The 18,721-nt window shown below is 43.2% G+C and overlaps 1 protein-coding gene across 3 annotated transcripts in view; it reads left to right on the top strand.

Moving 5' to 3' along the window:
- The window catches only part of prkg1b (protein kinase cGMP-dependent 1b), an 855,320-nt gene that overhangs the window by 824,146 nt on the left and 12,453 nt on the right, over positions 1 to 18,721 (top strand). For 2 of the 3 annotated variants that reach the window (XM_078565944.1, XM_078565943.1), the window contains exons 12-17: positions 1,134 to 1,223; positions 8,297 to 8,438; positions 9,342 to 9,505; positions 10,723 to 10,845; positions 11,084 to 11,146; positions 17,228 to 17,294. In XM_078565944.1, coding sequence (XP_078422070.1) covers positions 1,134 to 1,223; positions 8,297 to 8,438; positions 9,342 to 9,505; positions 10,723 to 10,845; positions 11,084 to 11,146; positions 17,228 to 17,294 — 649 coding nt within the window. Of the gene's footprint in view, positions 1 to 1,133; positions 1,224 to 7,557; positions 7,582 to 8,296; positions 8,439 to 9,341; positions 9,506 to 10,722; positions 10,846 to 11,083; positions 11,147 to 17,227; positions 17,295 to 18,721 lie in introns of all 3 variants that reach the window. The other variant, XM_078565942.1, reaches the window with a different exon arrangement.

The raw sequence follows: 18,721 nt of genomic DNA, 5'->3' as shown, positions 1-18,721 counted from the left end.
CAACTTGATCAAATTCACCTGCCTGTGTCGTACCCTAGGCCAAGTCGCACTCACACATTATCACTGACCTCATTGGGTTCTCACACCCTGTCTCTGTTCTCACTGGGTTCTCACACATTGTCCCTCACCTTACTGGGTTCTCTCACACTCTCCCTGATATCACTGCGTTCTCATACACTGTCCCTGATCTCACCACGTTCTTATACACTGTCGCTGATCTCACTGGATTCTCAGGCACTGTCCCTGACCTCACTGGATTCTCTTACACTGTCCCTGATCTCACTGGGTTCTCACACTGTCCCTGATCTCACTGGGCTCTCACACACTGTCCCTGAAATCACTGGGTCCTCTCACACTGACCTCACTGGATTCTCTTACACTGTCCTTGACCTCACTGGGTTCTCACAGACTGTCCCTGATCTCACTGGGTTCTCTGCCTCCCCCCCAAAGCATTGATTACAAAATATTAATCTTTCTCCATAAATCCTGCAGGGCCTTACCCCAGTCAACCAACCTCTGTGACCCCCTGCATCCCAGCTCACACCCAATACTCTTTCCATATTGGGCCACTGCTCCACCATTGATAGCATAGCTTTCAACCATTGAACCCCTGTATTTGGAGCTCTCCTCCCTAACACACAGCATCAGAAGCTTTATTTGGATACTTACACCTCGTTAAAGGCACCACTTCTGTTTATTTTATCTTTCTCTTCAGGTCAGCACTTGGGCATAATCAATGGAACAATTATTTTTCAAGTTTGTAAAACAATTTAATTAAATTAGACAACTTTGCTTTTAACATGAATCATAAAATACTGTCACATTGGAGTCTTTGCAATTCAATGGGTGGAATTTTACGCCAGTGGGATTTTATGGCCCTGCCGAAGTCAATGGAGTTTGGAATGGCCATTCCCGCCTCGATGGGGCTATAAGATTCCGACCAATATGTGTATACTTAAGGCACAACTGTAGGGAAATGCTATGAATTCTAGTCAAGTGAAAATATTAGTTCGCTGAGCAAAGCCTGCACAGATACACAATGTGCATTGGACTGAAATAATGAAAGGATGAACAAACCAGAACTGTCTGTAGGCATTTTGACTCCTTGTTGACATTCTTCTCTTTCAATACAGGCTCTATAGGACATTCAAGGACAGCAAATATTTATACATGTTAATGGAGGCCTGCCTTGGTGGAGAGCTGTGGACTATTCTCAGGGACAGGTATGGAGTGAAAGAAATTATTTTCATACAGAGTTCACTTTCAATATCTTTTTGCATTGGCCAACAAGGCAGCTTTTACCAAAACAGTTGCTATTTCCAAAATTGTTTGAATGGCCAGCTTTTAAGTGAAAGCCTTGGCTCAGTGGGTAGCACTCTTGTCTCTGAGTCAGAAGATTGTGAGTTTAAATCCTAGACCAGAAACTTGAGCACATAATCTAAACTGACCCACCAGTACAGTACTTTGTTTATTGAGCGAATGCAAATCTCCAAAGCCAAGCGATTGCCTTATTAGCTGAATTTAAGGTGATTAGTCCACCACTTAGACGGGAGAGGGGACACTCCTTGGTAATGTGCAGCATTGTTTGTGTCTCTCCACAAGTGCAAAAGGGGTTTGTACTTGAGGCCCCAGTGGCTAAGGTTGGCTGGACAGGGGCCCTGGCTTGTCCTGAACCTGTATAACAAGGACCATTGTCGCCATGGTAGTTGAAAGCCTGTCATTGGGCAGATGGGGTTTGTCATAAGAACCTTGTTAGTGATTTCCCATGTTTCCCATTCCTTGATCTAAAGGATATCTGCTGGAAGATGTTGGTCAGGGAGATTACTCCATGTGGGGCATCAGGATGGAAGGCGGGCAGTAAGTGAATTGAACAGGTCATCATGGAGTGGTAAGTTAGGGGGAACACAGTAGTTGTGCAGCAATATGTGGGGGAGTGATGTTGGTGAGGACAGGAAGCCGGGGGAGGGGTGTTGAGCGGAGAGTGCTAGTTATGATGCACATTGTTGCATTTAATTGAGTGTCAACAAGATGTGTGTATGATAACCTGTGCCAGACAAGTGCACAGTAGTCTGCTGCGGAGTACAATGGGGCAAGTGCTGAGGCCTGGAGTGTTGTGGCAGCAGTGCCACATGTAGGCCCAGCAACCTTGGGTATTAAGTTATTTCTGGTTTTGACCTTTGCTGCTGTTTTCTTCAGATGTCCCTGAAAGGATAGAGTCCGATCTAGAGTTACTTCCAAGTATGCTGGGTAGGGATCATGCAGTAGTCCCTGGCCATCCATGTAGCTGTGCAATTCTCTTTTGACTCTGGCATGGTGGAGGTAGAATACACTGGACATGGTTTTAGAGGAATTCAATGTAAGTCGCCATGTGCTGCAGTAGTCTGTCAACATTGTAACGTCTTTGTTGAGATTCTGGTCCAGGATGCAGATGGATGGTGCCTGGGTGGCACAACAGATGTCATCAGTATGGATGGACTTGCAGGACGTGGTTGTTGGCAAATCATTTGTATATATGTTGGACAGGACTGGGGCTAGCACTGAGCACTGTGATAGTCTGTTATCAGTCTTCTCCATGCACTTCTCCCTTGCCCAAGATGGACTCTGAATCGTCTGTTGCAAAGGAGTATTTCAACAACTGTCCTGATCCAAGTGCAGTACTGTTAGAGGGGTGCTACCTTTTGCATGGGGCTTCAAATTGAAGTCTGCTCTCTCAGGTGGATGATAAAGAGCCCATGGCACCATTTGAAGAAATGCAGGGATGTTCTTCTGGTGTCCTGACGGCATTTATCCCTCAGCCAACATCTAAAACAAAAGCAAAAACAAAAGTTGCTGGAAAAACTCAACAGGTCTGACAGCATCTGTGGAGAGAAAGACAGAGTTAACGTTTCGAATCCGTATGACTCTTCTTCAGAACGACTCACGGACTCGAAGCGTTAACTCTGTCTTTCTCTCTCCACAGATGCTGTCAGACATGTTGAGTTTTTCCAGCAATTTTTGTTTTTGTTTCAGATTTCCAGCATCAGTGGTATTTTGCCTTTATCTAAAATAAAAGATCTACATTTGTTTGGGAGCTTACTGTATGAAAATTGGTTCCTGTCTTTCCTACATTACAATAATGACCACACTTCAAAAGTGCTTCATTGGTCACAGAGTACTTTGGGATGTCCTGAATTTGTAAAATGAAAGCCTTTTTCATTTCACAAGTATTTCAATTTATGAAATGTTTTACAAAAATAAACTTGTGACACATTATATATTTATGATACTCAAGGAATTTTTTTTGTGCTGATCTATATCAAATTTGGGAAACTCCTTTTATTTAGACCTTAAATTGTTCAACCAAGGATTTAGTTATTAACTAGTCAACCTCTTATTGCTCATAATGAATCAAAATCAAGTGTCATCTTCATGTGAAATGGTAGAGGGTGAGGACCATTGACTCAGGGCTTAGTCATAAATTAGCATCCTATAAAGGCAGTCTTAAGCTTTATACTCCTGTTACAAATTCCTATGTCTACATTTACAATAGAACTGCTTATGTTAATGTGTCACGCCATAATTACATCACCTCACCATTGGTGACACTGCAGCATCTCCACAAGGGAGAAGATTGAACATCTGGTTGGGGGTGGGGGGGGGGTGATGGTTAAAGGATAAAGCTGAATAACTAAGGATGAAAAAATACATTTTTACCAAATTCATCCCATAAGCTGTGAGTGCAAAATATTTGCAAAACTTAGTTTAATCCTGAAAGATAATTTACATCATTAAAACACTGAGATGTCGTGAGGTGTTAACACGACAACAAAAGAAATAGGAGCAGGGGATGGCCCGTTAAGCCTGCTCCGCCGTTCAATACGATCACAGCTGATCTTGGGCTTCAACCCCACTTCCCTGCCCATTCCCCATTGTCCTTAACTCCCTGAGAGACCAAAAATCTGCCTGTCCCAGCCTTTAATGTATTCAACGATGGAGCATCCAACAAACCTCTTGGGGTAGAGAATTCCAAAGATTCACAACCCTTTGGGTGAAGTAATTTCTCTGCATCTCAGTCCTAAACGATCGGCCTCTTATCCTGAGACGATGCCCCAGTGTTTTAGATTCCCCGACCAGCAGAAACAATCTCTCAGTGTCTACCCTATCAAACCCCTTCAGAATTTTATACATTTCAATGAGATTAGCTCTCATTCTTCTAAACTCCAGAGAAAATAGACCCAATTTGTTCAGCCTCTCATCATAGGACAAGCCCCTCATCCCAGGGACCAATTTAGCTGATACTAGAGCCTAGTGTCCACCCAACTCAGTACTGCCCTAAAATGGTAAACAGGCTCCTCAGTAAGTTATAGGATCCTGAACTGTATATTAAAGTCATCCTCCATCCTGAAAGACTGCCTAAGAAAAGATTAAATCTCCCATCTCCTGTTCGCTCTCTCATAGATACACTGCCACACTCTCTCTCTCACACTTCTGAACCCACAAACACAGTCTGCCTCCTTCCCTCACTCTGCCTCACTCGCCCTCTGTCTCCTCACTCACACGCTCACTGTCACACGCAGTCTGTCTCCCTCTCTTTCTCTCACTCTCCATCCTCTTCCTCACTCCCTCACTCATCCCTCACGCACACACTTCTGAACATAAACACAGTTTGTCTCTTTCTCTCACTCTCTCTGTTCCCTCCCTCACACTAACTCTCACACTTGTGAACACACGCAGCTCATCTCACTTCCTCCCTCGCTCTCTTACACTCGTCTCAAACACGCACAGTGAACTGCAGCCTCTGATATCTGATCCTCAAGTTGCGGTTTTTGGTTGAATGCTGACAGAAGTGTTGTTGCTTCATTTTTATGTTAATAGCTTTAATAGAAAATCCAAGTGATAAGAAATTGAAAAGTTATGGCTGTCCCAGTTCATGCTGTATCAATAAGGCAATACAAGATGAGCTTCTAATAATTTTAGATTAACCTGTCCATCAAATTTGTTTACCTTTGTATTTAGTGAGAATTTACAATTACCAATTGTCCAATATAATCCTACCCTATCCTGTTGCGCCACCTGCTGCCTTAAAATAGCAAGTCACCTTTTATCTCAAAATACAGTTAAGTTGGAAATAATAATGATAGGATTGTAGGTTAACTCGTTAATAACCAGCATCCTGTGAAACCTGCTAACAGGAATTCATTATTCAGGTACCGAATGTTCAGAAAAGTGCTAAAGCCTGGTACAAAGTGCAAAAAAATGGAGATTTGATCAAATCCATCTTGCTGAGTTGAGAGTGCAAGGTTCAATATAGCATATTATTTTAGTTTTTAAATATGTTTTTGATTGAACTTTTCAACACTGATTATAATTTCAGCCTGAGAATCATATAGAGTCCGGTTGATTTAACAATCTAAAGTAAAAATATTCCCGATGAAGGCTGAGGTAAATGGGCCCAATGGCCTTTCATAACCTTGTGATGATGCCCAAGATACTGTCAGATAATGTAGGTAAACCATTTGGAAGGAGTCTGCTGCCAGAGGCAGCCTATTCCATTGCAATATGTAGCAGAAATTCAGGCTCTCACAAACCTTGTTACATAAACAGACTCAAGTTATTCATTAAGATAAAAGCAAAATACTGCGGATGCTGGAAATCTGAAACAAAAACAAAAATAGCTGGAAAAGCTCAGCAGGTCTGACAGCATCTGCGGAGAGGAATACAGTTAACGTTTCGAGTCCGTATGACTCTTCATCAAGTTATTCATTGATCCTTTCCACTGTTAACACTGTAAACCATTTCAGTTGTTAAACAAAATTTTCTCTACTCCCATAAAGTTTGCCCCAGACATGATCATAAATGGGGTATGGGTAAAAGGATCTGAGGGTCCGGATTTTGCTGTAGCAATGATGATGAAACTGACAGTATTCACTGTTGTTGCTCCACTCAACTAACAGCAACTTCTGGAGTCCACACATGTGCAGTTAAATATCAAAATCCAGATGCTGCTGTCAGTGATTCTACGTTTCTCTATAGGCTGCAGTGTTAAATTCCAACTCCGCCCCTCCCCCAGACTGCAATCAATTAGAAATCACTGAACTGACAAGAACTTCCATTATTACTTTCTTAGTCTTGCAGTAAAAACCCTTGAGAAAGTTGCAACTTGTTGAATGAGATTTAACTATGTTTTAAACGGCATACTAAATTTATAGTTACTGCTTAACACTCTCAGTAGTCCTGAAAAAATAATTTCATATTTTTTGAATGTCAAATTTCTCCATTATGATAAGAAATTCCACATATCTTTGAAATAATATTTTTAAGCTTGCGTGTCGCAATCAATTATTTCACTATCTGTAAGAATTTAGAATTGTAAGTGAAGGTATTGAGAGGTTTTTACTTCCTGGTTTTTGCTGACTGTGAGAATACGTCAGTGTAATTGGTTGCTTACCATGTCTGATGACATCACTGCTGCTGGATGTCTGGAGATCCTCGTGACTTGATGCCAGATTCAAACTAACGTCAAGAAAGGGGAAGCCCACATCTCAGAGATCACTCGACCTTTGTAGGCAGCTTTCTTAGAGGCCAGCGATGGACATCGTTTCTTCACCACTGACTGAAAGATCCAGCATGTTGAAACAATTGCGTAGTGCCAAACAGCAGGAGAAAATTTTCAGCTCAGTCAAGGCTGGAACTGAACATTCATTCGACAGGACAGTGATTTAACCCATGATCCCATGCAGTGCTTGCTCTGAGATGTGTTACATTACATTAAAATACAGCTTCTATATATTTTGAACCATGAAAATTCTGCAGGAATTTAGCCCTCTTGGAAGCATTGGCTTCTATAATGCTTGGATTGTTTCTCTGTTGGGTAGGTGTCTAAGTTGTACGCTGTGAAAGCCTTGTGTGGAGTGAATTATTTTCCAAAGCTTCGATCTAATCTCTAAGTACTTTGCGAAACACCTGTGCAGGAGGGAAGGCAGAGTTAAGTTAAACTATTCTGCCCTCAACAAATGAATTCTTCAGCACATTCTGTCAAATGACAGCCCGTGATTAACCAAAGAAATGTTAGCACTTTTGCCAATCTTATTCTGCACATGGCTTTGAAAAACATTTATAACATATTAAATTAGGAAAAGGGGGAAAAAAACCATAATCTCGTGAATTAGCATTTTAAAGTACACCAACATTTAGTAGAGTGAAGTGATAAGGAATAGCCACCTGGAGGTCTGGACTAATAACATTGCTATCATCACCTAGACAGTAATTTGTTGGAGTGAGTCTCCAGCCCCCACTGTAGTTCCCGCCTGATTTTAAATTATTGAAGTTGATGGAACGAAAATCGGATACGTTTTATAATGAGCCAACAGCAATCTTTTCCAGGTTACTGACCAGGCAGTGAAGTTGAAAATTGCTCCCAATACTTCTAACTGACAGGTATTAAATAAAGAAACCAAAAGCACATTCTGCCCAAACTCCATCATTCAGAACAGACCACTGTCCTTAAACAGACAAATTCCCAGCTATATTGTGGCAACCTTTATTCTTGAATAATATTTTATTGACCTTTTTCCATAGATACAAAGAAGACAATATTAAAAGGTATGTGGCACCTTTGTGTTTAAAATAATTAAACTACAATCATTTAAATTGGAACATGCAAACAAGCCACTCAACCCATCCAGCTTGCATCATCCATCTGAGGTCCCCACTCAAACCATTTCATTGTGTTAGGTGTTCGTACATTGCATGCGATGACAACTCAATGTATGGCATTTATGGCTCAAGTTCCTAGGCTGTGGTTTCTTGAGTTTAACATCGTGTCCTCTGGTTTAGAATCCTGAAACCTCCAAAGCCCACCTCCCACCATAACCTCCATCATCTCGAAAGCCTGGTGATGACTGTGTACATACAATGTTACTGTACACTTACCACAGGTTCCCCTCTCCAATACTTTCACTGAGGAGCTAACGCCTTTTAAACAAAATGGTTAAGTTTGTGGAGGGATGAATTTGAAATGGTTGCATCAAGTCTCTGTACAATAGTATTGCATGCAGTGACATCCAGGATTAAAACCCTTCAACCAGGCCCCCCATGATACCGTACACTTTACCTCATAATCTACATTATAATAATATTTGCATATGGAGTGTGCACGCATGGCATCAAGGTGGAGTCCAGTGTATAGCACCGTTGCCTGGCTGCACCACCAGCTGCATCTCATGCCAACCTGAGCTATACAACTAACACATCGAGTCTGGACTTGTATGTTGTGTGGGGCAATTCCTCTAGTGTAATTTTGATATTTTTCTTGCAGAGGTTCATTCGACGATGCTACCACGCGTTTTTACACGGCCTGTGTGGTGGAAGCCTTTGCCTATTTGCATTCCAAAGGAATTATTTACAGGGACCTCAAGCCAGAGAACCTAATCCTTGATCATCGGGGTTATGCTAAACTGGTGAGTTTTGGAAGGCTGTGGTTTAGTAAAAAGTCTACTCTTTTATTAACACTTACAATGCCACTGGAGGGTAGGAAATTTGAAGCATCTTTGGCTGGCCAGTTTAGCCCTGAGTTCATAAACTGCAACACTGCCTGGAATTCACAAGTGGCTTTATACTAGTATATTTAGGTCATCTAAACAAGCACTTAGAAAATAAACTGTTCAATTCTACCAGCCGTTCCTTCTCTGTCCATCATTCTCTATTTTGACTATTTTAGTTTTGCTTTCATTGATTCTCCGCTTGGTTCTCCCCATTGATTTTTTTTTTAACCTTAAAGTTTAATTATTTTATCTCCCTGCTTTCCCCTTCCCAACTGACCAACATGAATGTGAGAGTCATATCCCAAAAGCTTGGATTTAATGGCTGGACAGCAGCTGCAAAGGACAGTTTTCCTGGGGAATTGAGGTCCGAGTCTAAATATTGATGTCAGGTTTGTGTTCTGGTCATTGCACCCCACAAGTGTTTTCTTCCCTACCTTAGATTCCCAACTTCATTTCCTGAAATGAGAGGAAAGGCAGGCCTCAGGCCTCAATCCACCTGTTTTCAGGATTCTGCCCAAATTGCCCATCGGCTGACCATTGGTGCAATGGTTTTTCAACAAAAGCCAGGTTAACTTCCCTTCTTGGCTGGGAGGAAACCAGCTGCCATCACTATAAGGGAAACTGCATGCGTGAATTCTATCCATCCACCTCATCACTTGGTGCAACCTAGGAAGTGAAGACTGACCTTGATCTCTAAATAATGTCTGAGCCAAACATTAAACAGTGTCTTTATTGGCCACTCAGAGTGTTATGTTGCAAATTATAGCCCAGAAGGACTTTGCAGAGTCACAAATTAAAGGTACTTGTCTGTGTGATTAGGTGGACTTTGGGTTTGCCAAGAAAATAGGGTTTGGAAAGAAAACATGGACTTTCTGTGGGACTCCAGAATATGTGGCTCCAGAAATCATCTTGAACAAAGGCCATGACATATCAGCAGATTACTGGTCACTGGGAATCCTTATGTATGAACTCCTAACTGGCAGGTGAGAAAATCCAGAACAGATTTACAGTACCCTATATTATATATAACTTCTTTAGTCTGCTGATCCATCATGAACATACTGCAAGGCTTGTGTGCATTGCACTCGCTTCCTGTCACACTTCAGCAGTCATTCCTGAAGGCCCACTCCAGTGTAAACTCTGACCCACTGTAACTATTTTACCCTTCTAGTCCCACACTATTTCACAAACTGAGAAGAGGCTGCATTTAATACTGCAAAGAAACATTTCCAAACACGCAATTTGTTTCTTTCTAAGCTGCAAGAAGACACAAGTCAACCCTCTTTGTATGGTCTAACTCTGACTGGTACCAAATCTCACCTCAGGGCACTGAGTTTATATGTTAGCTGAAATTGGATTCAAATGCTGTTTTCCCAATGCTGGTAAACAGACTTGACAGGAAATAACTATGTTACAAATGCAATCTTAATTCTGCCATAAATTTTGATGGAAAAGCTATCTGCCTGGCACAGCTGGTAGCAGCCTCACCTCTCGAGTCAGAGGTTTGTGCCTCAAGCCTCATGTCAGGCTGTCAGCATGCCATCCAGGCTAACGTTCCAGCTTGTTACTGAGGGAGTGCCGCATTGGCTGAGTTGCCGTCTTTCAGATGTGACAGTGGGCCAAGATCCCAACTGTCTCCTCAGATGGACATAAGAGACCCCACGGCACTAGCTCAAGAAAAAAAGTAAAGGAGTTCTCTCCGGTGTCCTAGTCAGTGTCCACCCCTTAACCAACATCACTAATACTGACTGGATGATCATTTACCGCATCCCCATTTGTGGCATCTGCTGTGCACAAAATTGCATACATCAACAACATGATTGAAAAAGAAAAGATTAATCAGCTATTCCTCATGTGTGTTGTTCATGGGACATTGTATGCAATTTAGCTGCTGCTTTTGGCCATGAATGAAAGTGGATAAACTTCAAAAATAATTGGAAGACCCAGAGGATGTGAAGTGGTTTATGTAATTGCAAATTATTTCTCACGAGGACGGGGAAAGATTTTCCTTCTTTGATGGCAAGGAACAGGCTTCATGTAGAAGAAAATCAAACATAAAGATGGAAAGAAGCATGGAAATTCATTTAACAGTGCAGCTAAAAGGCCAGGCCTATGTTTATTGCTTGGGGAAAAATGCTCGGTTTCCTAGTCATTGTGTGAAATGATTTCTAATTCTGTATTGCCTCTTCATTTTATAAAGCCCACCCTTCTCAGGTCCCGATCCTATGAAAACATACAACATCATACTTCGTGGGATCGACATGATTGAATTTCCAAAGAAGATCACCAAAAATGCTGCTAACCTCATCAAGAAACTATGCAGGTGAGTTTCCGCCAGAATTGGCCATGGCGAGGGTGTGAAAAAATTCAATCAGCTGGACTGGTCAGAGTCGTAAATCTCTTTGACCAATTGCCTGTGTGACATTTAGAAGAGAGTTCTTCCCTCCCCTCCTGTCACTTTAATTTGTTCCGGGGTTTAAGTCAAAACACGACTGTAAGAAAAGGTCAAAGTATTGAAGAGGGATTCAATTATTCAAAAACATTCTCTGCTCTCTTATCAGGGACAATCCATCAGAAAGACTTGGGAACTTGAAAAATGGAGTTAAAGACATTCAAAAACACAAGTGAGTCTTTCCTTAATGGCATCTTTGTGCAATATTGTGTTAGACTTAAAGCAACCTACTGCCTAAACTACCTAAGTGTATTGTAACAAAGAGACTCCTTTTTATTTATAATATATTGGGGTATGAGCAGAATTTGCCCTTGGCGGGCGAGCTCGGCGGGGGGCAGTTGGGAAGTCGCCCGTGATTGGCGCCGGACCGTGATTTCATGCTGGCGGCCCAGTGTGATACGTGAGCAGCAGTGTTGAGCGCTGCCTGTGTGGGGGAGGGGGAGGAAGATGGCGAGCCGGGCGAGTGTGACCTTTGTGTGAGTGCACGCTTCACAATCTCCCTGAGGCACAGAGCTGCCTTGGGAGATGAAGAGATATGAAAAATAATAATTTAAAAAATGAAAACGTAATGAAACATGTCTCCTCATGTGACTCTGTCACATGAGCAGGGACATGTTTCTAAATCAATTTTAAAACTTTTATTTTATTTGTATTTGCTTTTGAAAACCTCATCCCGCCCATGGATGAGGTTTCTAAAAAAAATACAAAGGCCGCTTGGCCTTTTCGCCTGCCCACCAACCGTTAGGTTGGACAGGCAGTGCAAAATTTACGTTAATTGATTACTTAATGGCCTTAACAGGCCTTCTGATTGTCAGTGGGCACGCTGCAGGCTCCAACACCCGCGTGGTGACCGAACTATCGCGCAACTGCGCGTTGACGTCAGCATGTTCGGCCAACGCGCGTCATTTCACGCTAGAGCCGGTTGGGCATGAGCCTGCCTGCCGAGCTAAAATTTCTGCCTATGTATCAGAGCTAGTGCACCCATTAATTGTATGTTGTAATCTAATAATTTTGTGCATTCACTTAGTGAGTGGATTGTTTACTTTAACCCTGTTTCTTCAAATTGCCATTCTGCATGGGCAGTTGTTGAAAAAGTGCTAGGTTTGATTTTAAGGGTTTCCTCCCTTGATAAGCAACACTTATCAAAGTTATCAACTGAGTCTTCATGAACATGCACATTAAATTACTGATGCTAGTTAAAAACATTAAAAGCCATTGATTGATGGCTGAGGTCTAGCACTGATTGAAAATCATTAGAACTGATTATCATCTTGAATAAGTCAGACAGCACTGGGACAAAGCTTGGTTAAAAAAAGTTGTCATTGGAAATATGCCCATTCCGATTTTTGGATGAACATCATTCTGGATTCTCATCGCAGGAGCTGCCTGCTTTGGCTGTGCCAGATTTTTTTTTTATTCATTCATGGGATGTGGGCATCGTTGGCTATGCCAGCATTTATTGCCCAGCCCTAGTTGCCCTTGAGAAGGTGGTGCTGATCTGCCTTCTTGAACCGCTGCAGTCCATGTGGTGTAGGCACCCACAGTACTGTTAGGAAAGGAGTTCCAGGATTTTGACCCAGTGACAGTAAAGGAATGGCGATACATCTCTAACTCAGGGTGATGAGTGACTTGGAGGGGAATTTCCAGGTGGTGGTGTTCACATCTATCTGCTGCCATTGTCCTTCTAGATGGCAGTGGTCGTGGGTTTGGAGGGTGTTGTCTCAGGAGCCTTGGTGAATTCCTGCAGTGCATCTTGTAGATGGTACACACTGCTGCTACTGTGTGACGGTAGTGGAAGGAGTGTATGTTTGTGGACGTGGTGCCAATCAAGCGGGCTGCTATGTCCTGGATGGTGTCAAGCTTCTTGAGTGTTATGGGAGCTGCACTCATCCAGGCAAGTGGAGAGTATTCCATCACACTCCTGACTTGTGCCTTGTAGATGCTGGACAGACTTTGGGGAGTCAGGGGGTGAGTTACTTGTTGCACGATTCCTAGCCTCTGACCTGCTCTTGTAGCCACAGTATTTATATGGCTCGGCCAGTTCAGCTTCTGGTCAATGGTAACCCCCAGGATGTTGATAGTGGGGGATTCAGTAATGAGCCATTGAACATCAAGGGGCAATGGTTGGAGTCTCTCTTGTTGGAGATGGTCTTTGCCTGACACTTGTGTGGCACGAATGTTACTTGCCACTTGTCAGCCCAAGCCTGGATATTGCCCAGGTCTTGCTGCATTTGGACATGGGCTGCTTCAGTATCTGAGGAGTCGAAAATGGTGCTGAGCATTGTGCAATCATCAGCGAACATCCCAACTTCTGACCTTACGATGGAACGAAGGTCATTGATGAAGCAGCTGAAGATGGTTGGGCCAAGGACACTACCCTGAGGAACTCCTGCAGTGATGTCCTGGAGCTGAGATGACTGACCTCCAACAATCACAACCAACTTCCTTTGTGCTAGGTATGACTCCAACCAGCAGAGTGTTTTCCCCCTGATTCCCATTGACTCCATTTTTGCTAGGGCTCCTTGATGCCACACTCGGCCAAATGCTGCCTTGATGTCAAGGGCAGTCACTCTCACTTCACCTCTTGAGTTCAACTCTTTTGTCCATGTTTGAACCAAGGCTGTAATGAGGTCAGGAGCTGAGTGGCCCTGGCGGAACGCAAACTGGGCTTCAGTGAGCAGGTTATTGCTAAGCAAGTGCTGCTTGATAGCACTGTTGATGGCCCCTTCCATTATTTTACTGATGATGGAGCAGACTGATCGGGCGATAATTGGCCCAGTTGGATTTGTCCTGTTGTTTCTGTACAAGACATACCTGGGCAATTTTCCACGTAGCCGGGTAGATGCCAACGTTGGAACAGCTTGTCTAGGGGCGCAGCAAGTTCTGGAGCACAAGTCTTCAGTACTATTGGCGGAATGTTGTCAGGGCTCATAGCCTTTGCAGTATCCAGTGCCTTCAGCCGTTTCTTGATATCACGTGGAGTGAATCGAATTGGCTGAAGACTGACATCTGTGATGCTGGGGACTTCCAGAGGAGGTCGAGATGGATCATCCACTCAGCACTTCTGGCTGAAGATTGTAGCAAATGCTTCAGCCATATCTTTTGCACTGATGTGCTGGACTCCTCCATCATTGAAGATAAGGATATTTGTGGAGCCTCCTCCTCCAGTGAGTTGTTTAATGTCCACCACCATTCATGAATGGATGTGGCAGAACTGCAGAGCTTTGATCTGATCTGTTAGTTGTGGGGTCCCTTAGCTCTGCCTAGCACTTGCTGCTTATGCTGTTTGGCACACAAGTAGTATTGTCTTATACCTTCACCAGGTTGACACCTCATTTTCAGGTATGCCTGGTGCTGCTCCTTGCATGCCCTCCTGCACTCTTCAGTGAACCAGGGTTGATCCCCTGGCTTGATGGTAATGGTAGAGTGGGGGATATGCCAGGCCATGAGGTTACAGATTGTGTTCAATTCTGCTGCTGCTGATGGCCCACAGCACCTCATGGATGCCCAGTCTTGAGTTGCTAGATCTGTTTGAAATGTATCCCATTTAGCATGGTGGTAGTGCCACACAACACGATGGAGGGTATCCTTAATGTAAAGGCGGGACTTCGTCTCCACAACAACTATGCTGTGGTCACTCCTGCTGATACTGTCATGGACCGATGCATCTGCGGCAGGTTGGTGAGGATGAGGTCAAGTATGTTTTTTCCTCTTGTTGGTTCCCTCACCGCCTGCTCCAGTCTAGCAGCTATGTCATTTAGGACTTGGCCAGCTCAGTTAGTAGTGGTGCTGCCAAGCCACTCTTGGTGATGGGACATTGAAGTTGACCACCCAGAGAACATTGTGCATCCTTGTCACCCTCAGTGCTTCCTCCAAGTGGTGCTCAACATGAAGGAGCACCGATTCATCAGCTAAGGGAGGGTAGTACGTGGAAATCAGCAGGAGGTTTCCTTGTTCATGTCTGACCTGATGCCATGAGACTTCATGGGGTCCAGAGTCGATGTTGAGGACTCCCAGGGCAACTCCCTCCTGACTGTATACCACTGTGCCACCACCTCTACTGGGACTGTCCTGCCGGTGGGACAGGACAAACCCAGCAGAGGTGGCAGCACAGTGGATGGTGGTGTCTGGGACATTATCTGTAAGGTATGATTCCGTGAGGATGACTATGTCAGGCTGTTGCTTGACTAGTCTGTGAGACAGACTGTAAGACTAACCCCCAGATATTAGTAAGGAGGACTTTGCAGTGTCGACATGGCTGAGATTGCCGTTGTCATTTTCGGTGCTTAGGTCAGTGCCGGGTGTTCCGTCCGGTTTCATTCCTTTTTTGTGACTTTGTAGCAGTTTGTTACAACTGAGTGGCTTGCTAGGCCATTTCAGAGGGAATTTAAGAGTCAGTCACATTGGTGTGGGTCTGGAGTCACATGTAGGACAGACCAGGTAAGGATGGCAAATTTCCTTCCCTAAAGAACGTTAGTGAACAAAATGGGTTTTTACAAAAATCGACAATGGTTTCATGGTCATCATTAGACTTACTTCCAGATTTTTTATTGAATTCAAATTTCACCATCTGCTATGACAGGATTCAAACCCAGGTCCGCAGAGCATTACCCTGGGTCTCTGGACTATTAGTCCAGCGACAATACCACTACGCCATCGCCTCCCCTTGCCAGATAATGCAAGATCAGCTCTGCTCCATAACTTGCTGGCATTTCCAGCACATCTCTCATCACATGCCAGGAGTACTGAGATACCAACAGCCAATGAAGAGATTCCCGCTGCCCTGTGTGTGTGTGTCAGGCATTTCCACAGCATTTTTGCACCAGGCATGGCAAAGCATAGAGAGGGCACTGATGCCCAGGTGAGCAGAGGACAGGGAGTGTCCATGATTTTTAATTTAAGGTGAACTTCTCCTTCAAAACCTGTGCCCAATGGGCATTGCGTTTGCTGCAGCGCCATTCAGTGACAACTGCTGGGATAGGTATCTATTTTAAATGAACACTGGGGCTCTAATACACAAATTATGCACTAGTTGTTTTAAGAAAAATCTGCTGTTTTACACTCTATTATACTTTATACTTCTTTATACTCTATTTATACTTGATTATTCAATGTAACATTTATCAACTGAATTTCCTATCCATGTCACACTTTCTGTCATCCATATAGGCAAACCTACTTCTCATCAGAAAATTTCATGCAGCTGATTGTCGCATATACAAATTTTCTTAATATATGAAAGCACCAATCCCCAAAGTCCTTCCGTGTTGTGCCAGGTACTGAGGCAGGGATTTTCCGGCCCCGCCATGGGCAGGACCTGCTGCAGACGAGGCGGCGTCCCAGCCAGAAGTCCAAAGACTTGCGGTAGGACCGGATGATCCCGTCGGTGGGAGGGTGTGGAAAATCCCGCCCTGAGTCTCCAATTTCCGCCACTCTCATGTCAAAAACTTGGCAAATACATGATACCATTTCATCCACTTTATGTAATTAAATCATGTGATTGCCTGATATTGAATTATCAAGAGGAAAACCTGTCTAATGACCCCCTTCTGCTGCTTCCTTCTGAATTGTTTTCTTTGTTGCCACAATATGAATGGTCACTGAAACAAAAACAGAAAGTGCTGGAAAAACCCAGCAGGTCTGACAGCATCTGTGGAGAGAAAGGCAGAGTTAACGTTTCGAGCCCATATGGCTCTTCTTCAGAGCTGAATGGTCACTATTCATTTTATCACACACAATAAACACATCAGGTTTCATGTATTTTGAAAGACTAGAAATGAGGAAATAAATTCATGTTTTAGAAAAGTCAAAGATGTACATCCCTGTTTACCCGAGAGTTATATCACAGGAGTGTGAGTGTGAATGCATGAGAACAAGTGTATATATAATATTGAACACTCGATACTAGAGTTGTTGCATTTACTCATGATAGAAATGGGACACAACAGTGCCAGCCAGCTCTGTGTGAGAGGATGGGCTTGAGTTCTTGAAAAAAACTGATGGATTGAGTTCTGTCATTTGAAAATCTCAGTGAAAATTAACTTGAAACATATAGGTGACTATGCCTGGCCCCCCTTTGCACTTTAAGATCTCAAAGGACCAGGTCTTAGATACAGAGAACACACACAGACCATCTGTTGATTTGCAGTGTGCCTGCTTTAGAAACTCTAAGTACCATTGTTTTGTGTAAAATGGAAAATATTTATATTTTTTAGCAAATTTACAACAAAGGACATTTGTTTCTTTTTTCCAGGTGGTTTGAAGGTTTTAACTGGGAAGGATTAAGGAAAGGCACTTTAACACCTCCAATCGTATCTAGTGTAAGTATACAACCAAGGTCTCCTTGTGGAATTGTTCACCATACCTGTGATACCTCTAAATGTTACTGTTAAACATTTTATTAAATGGGATCCTCCAGAGTTCTAAGCTGTTATTTGGCAGGTAGTAGCTATGGTGGCATGACTTTGAGGGTGTTTCTAAATGAGGGGTTCAGGTGTAACCAACAAACACATAAGTAAAGAGCAGAAGACTCAACCCCAAGGTTAGGTCACTCTCATTAAATCACTCCACCATGTCAGCTTTGTTTGGTTTAAAAAATCAGGGGATTTTTCTCTCCATTGACAGCAAGTACTTTGCAGAGAATTACTGATTGTGATGACAGTTTTCTGAGAAATAATCTGAAGTTGCTGGCCATTACTCCCATCTAATAATCATGATTAAGGCCCTTTCTCAGTTAACATTCTCCAAAGCTGACTAGCATTTGTAGAGCCAAATTTGTAGCTTTCCACTTGGCTGATTTGGTAGCACTCTCATCTCCGAGTTAGAAGGTCAGCCTGTCAAGTCCCATGCCTGAACATAAATACACTGCTTGGACTGATGCTTCAGTGCTGTGTGTATCTAGTGGTTCTGTCCTTAGGTTGACATACTCAGCTGAGGTTCCTTCTGATCGTTCACTTGCATGGCACTATTTCAAGAATATCAATCAAGAGTTCTCTCAGTGATCTATCCAACATTCCCCCCCTCAACCAAAAATTGATTAGCTCTTTGTTCATCTATTTTTCTGTGTGTGAGAACATGACTGCTATATTTATCCATCTAACAACAATAACTAATTGGATGTGAAGTGATTTGAGACACCCTGCCAGACAATGATAAGGTGTTCCACAAAGCCAAGCTGTTTCTTTCTCTCCTTATATTTGAGGCCAGGACCTAATTAAAGTCAAAGCAAGAGCAAAACACTGCAGATGTTGAAAATACTCAGCAGGCCTGTCAGCATCTGTGGAGAGAGAAACAGAGTTAACATTTCAAATCATTGGCTCTTTGTCAGACCTAGGAGTGCGACCGGAAGCTCAGGGTCACACCTCCAGATTGAACAAACGTGGTCAGCAAAGTGGTCACTCAATCTGCATTTGGCCTTCTCGGTGTGGAGGAGACCACATTGTGAGCAGTGAGTACCGTATACTAAACTGAAAGAAGTACCTTTAAATGCTGGAAGGCCTGTTCGGGGCCTTAGACAGTGAGAAGGGAGGAGGTAAACTTGTAATTGGACATTTCACGTACAATATCAGATTTTATTCTATGATACATCTACAAAAAAATATATAAAATTCAAACCTCAGCTCACTTCCTTGTTTTGAGAAATGGTGGTGCAGAAGGTGTTCAAAGTTCCCTGCAGGATGGGGGAGGGGTTGACATTCCAGGTTAGATCTATTGCTCGTTCAGCTGGGGGATGGGGTCTGTATCTGTG

Source organism: Cetorhinus maximus, chromosome 20, assembly GCF_964194155.1.
Source record: "Cetorhinus maximus chromosome 20, sCetMax3.hap1.1, whole genome shotgun sequence".
NCBI classification, from domain to species: domain Eukaryota; kingdom Metazoa; phylum Chordata; class Chondrichthyes; order Lamniformes; family Cetorhinidae; genus Cetorhinus; species Cetorhinus maximus.
This window is presented reverse-complemented; position numbering and strand designations above follow the sequence as displayed.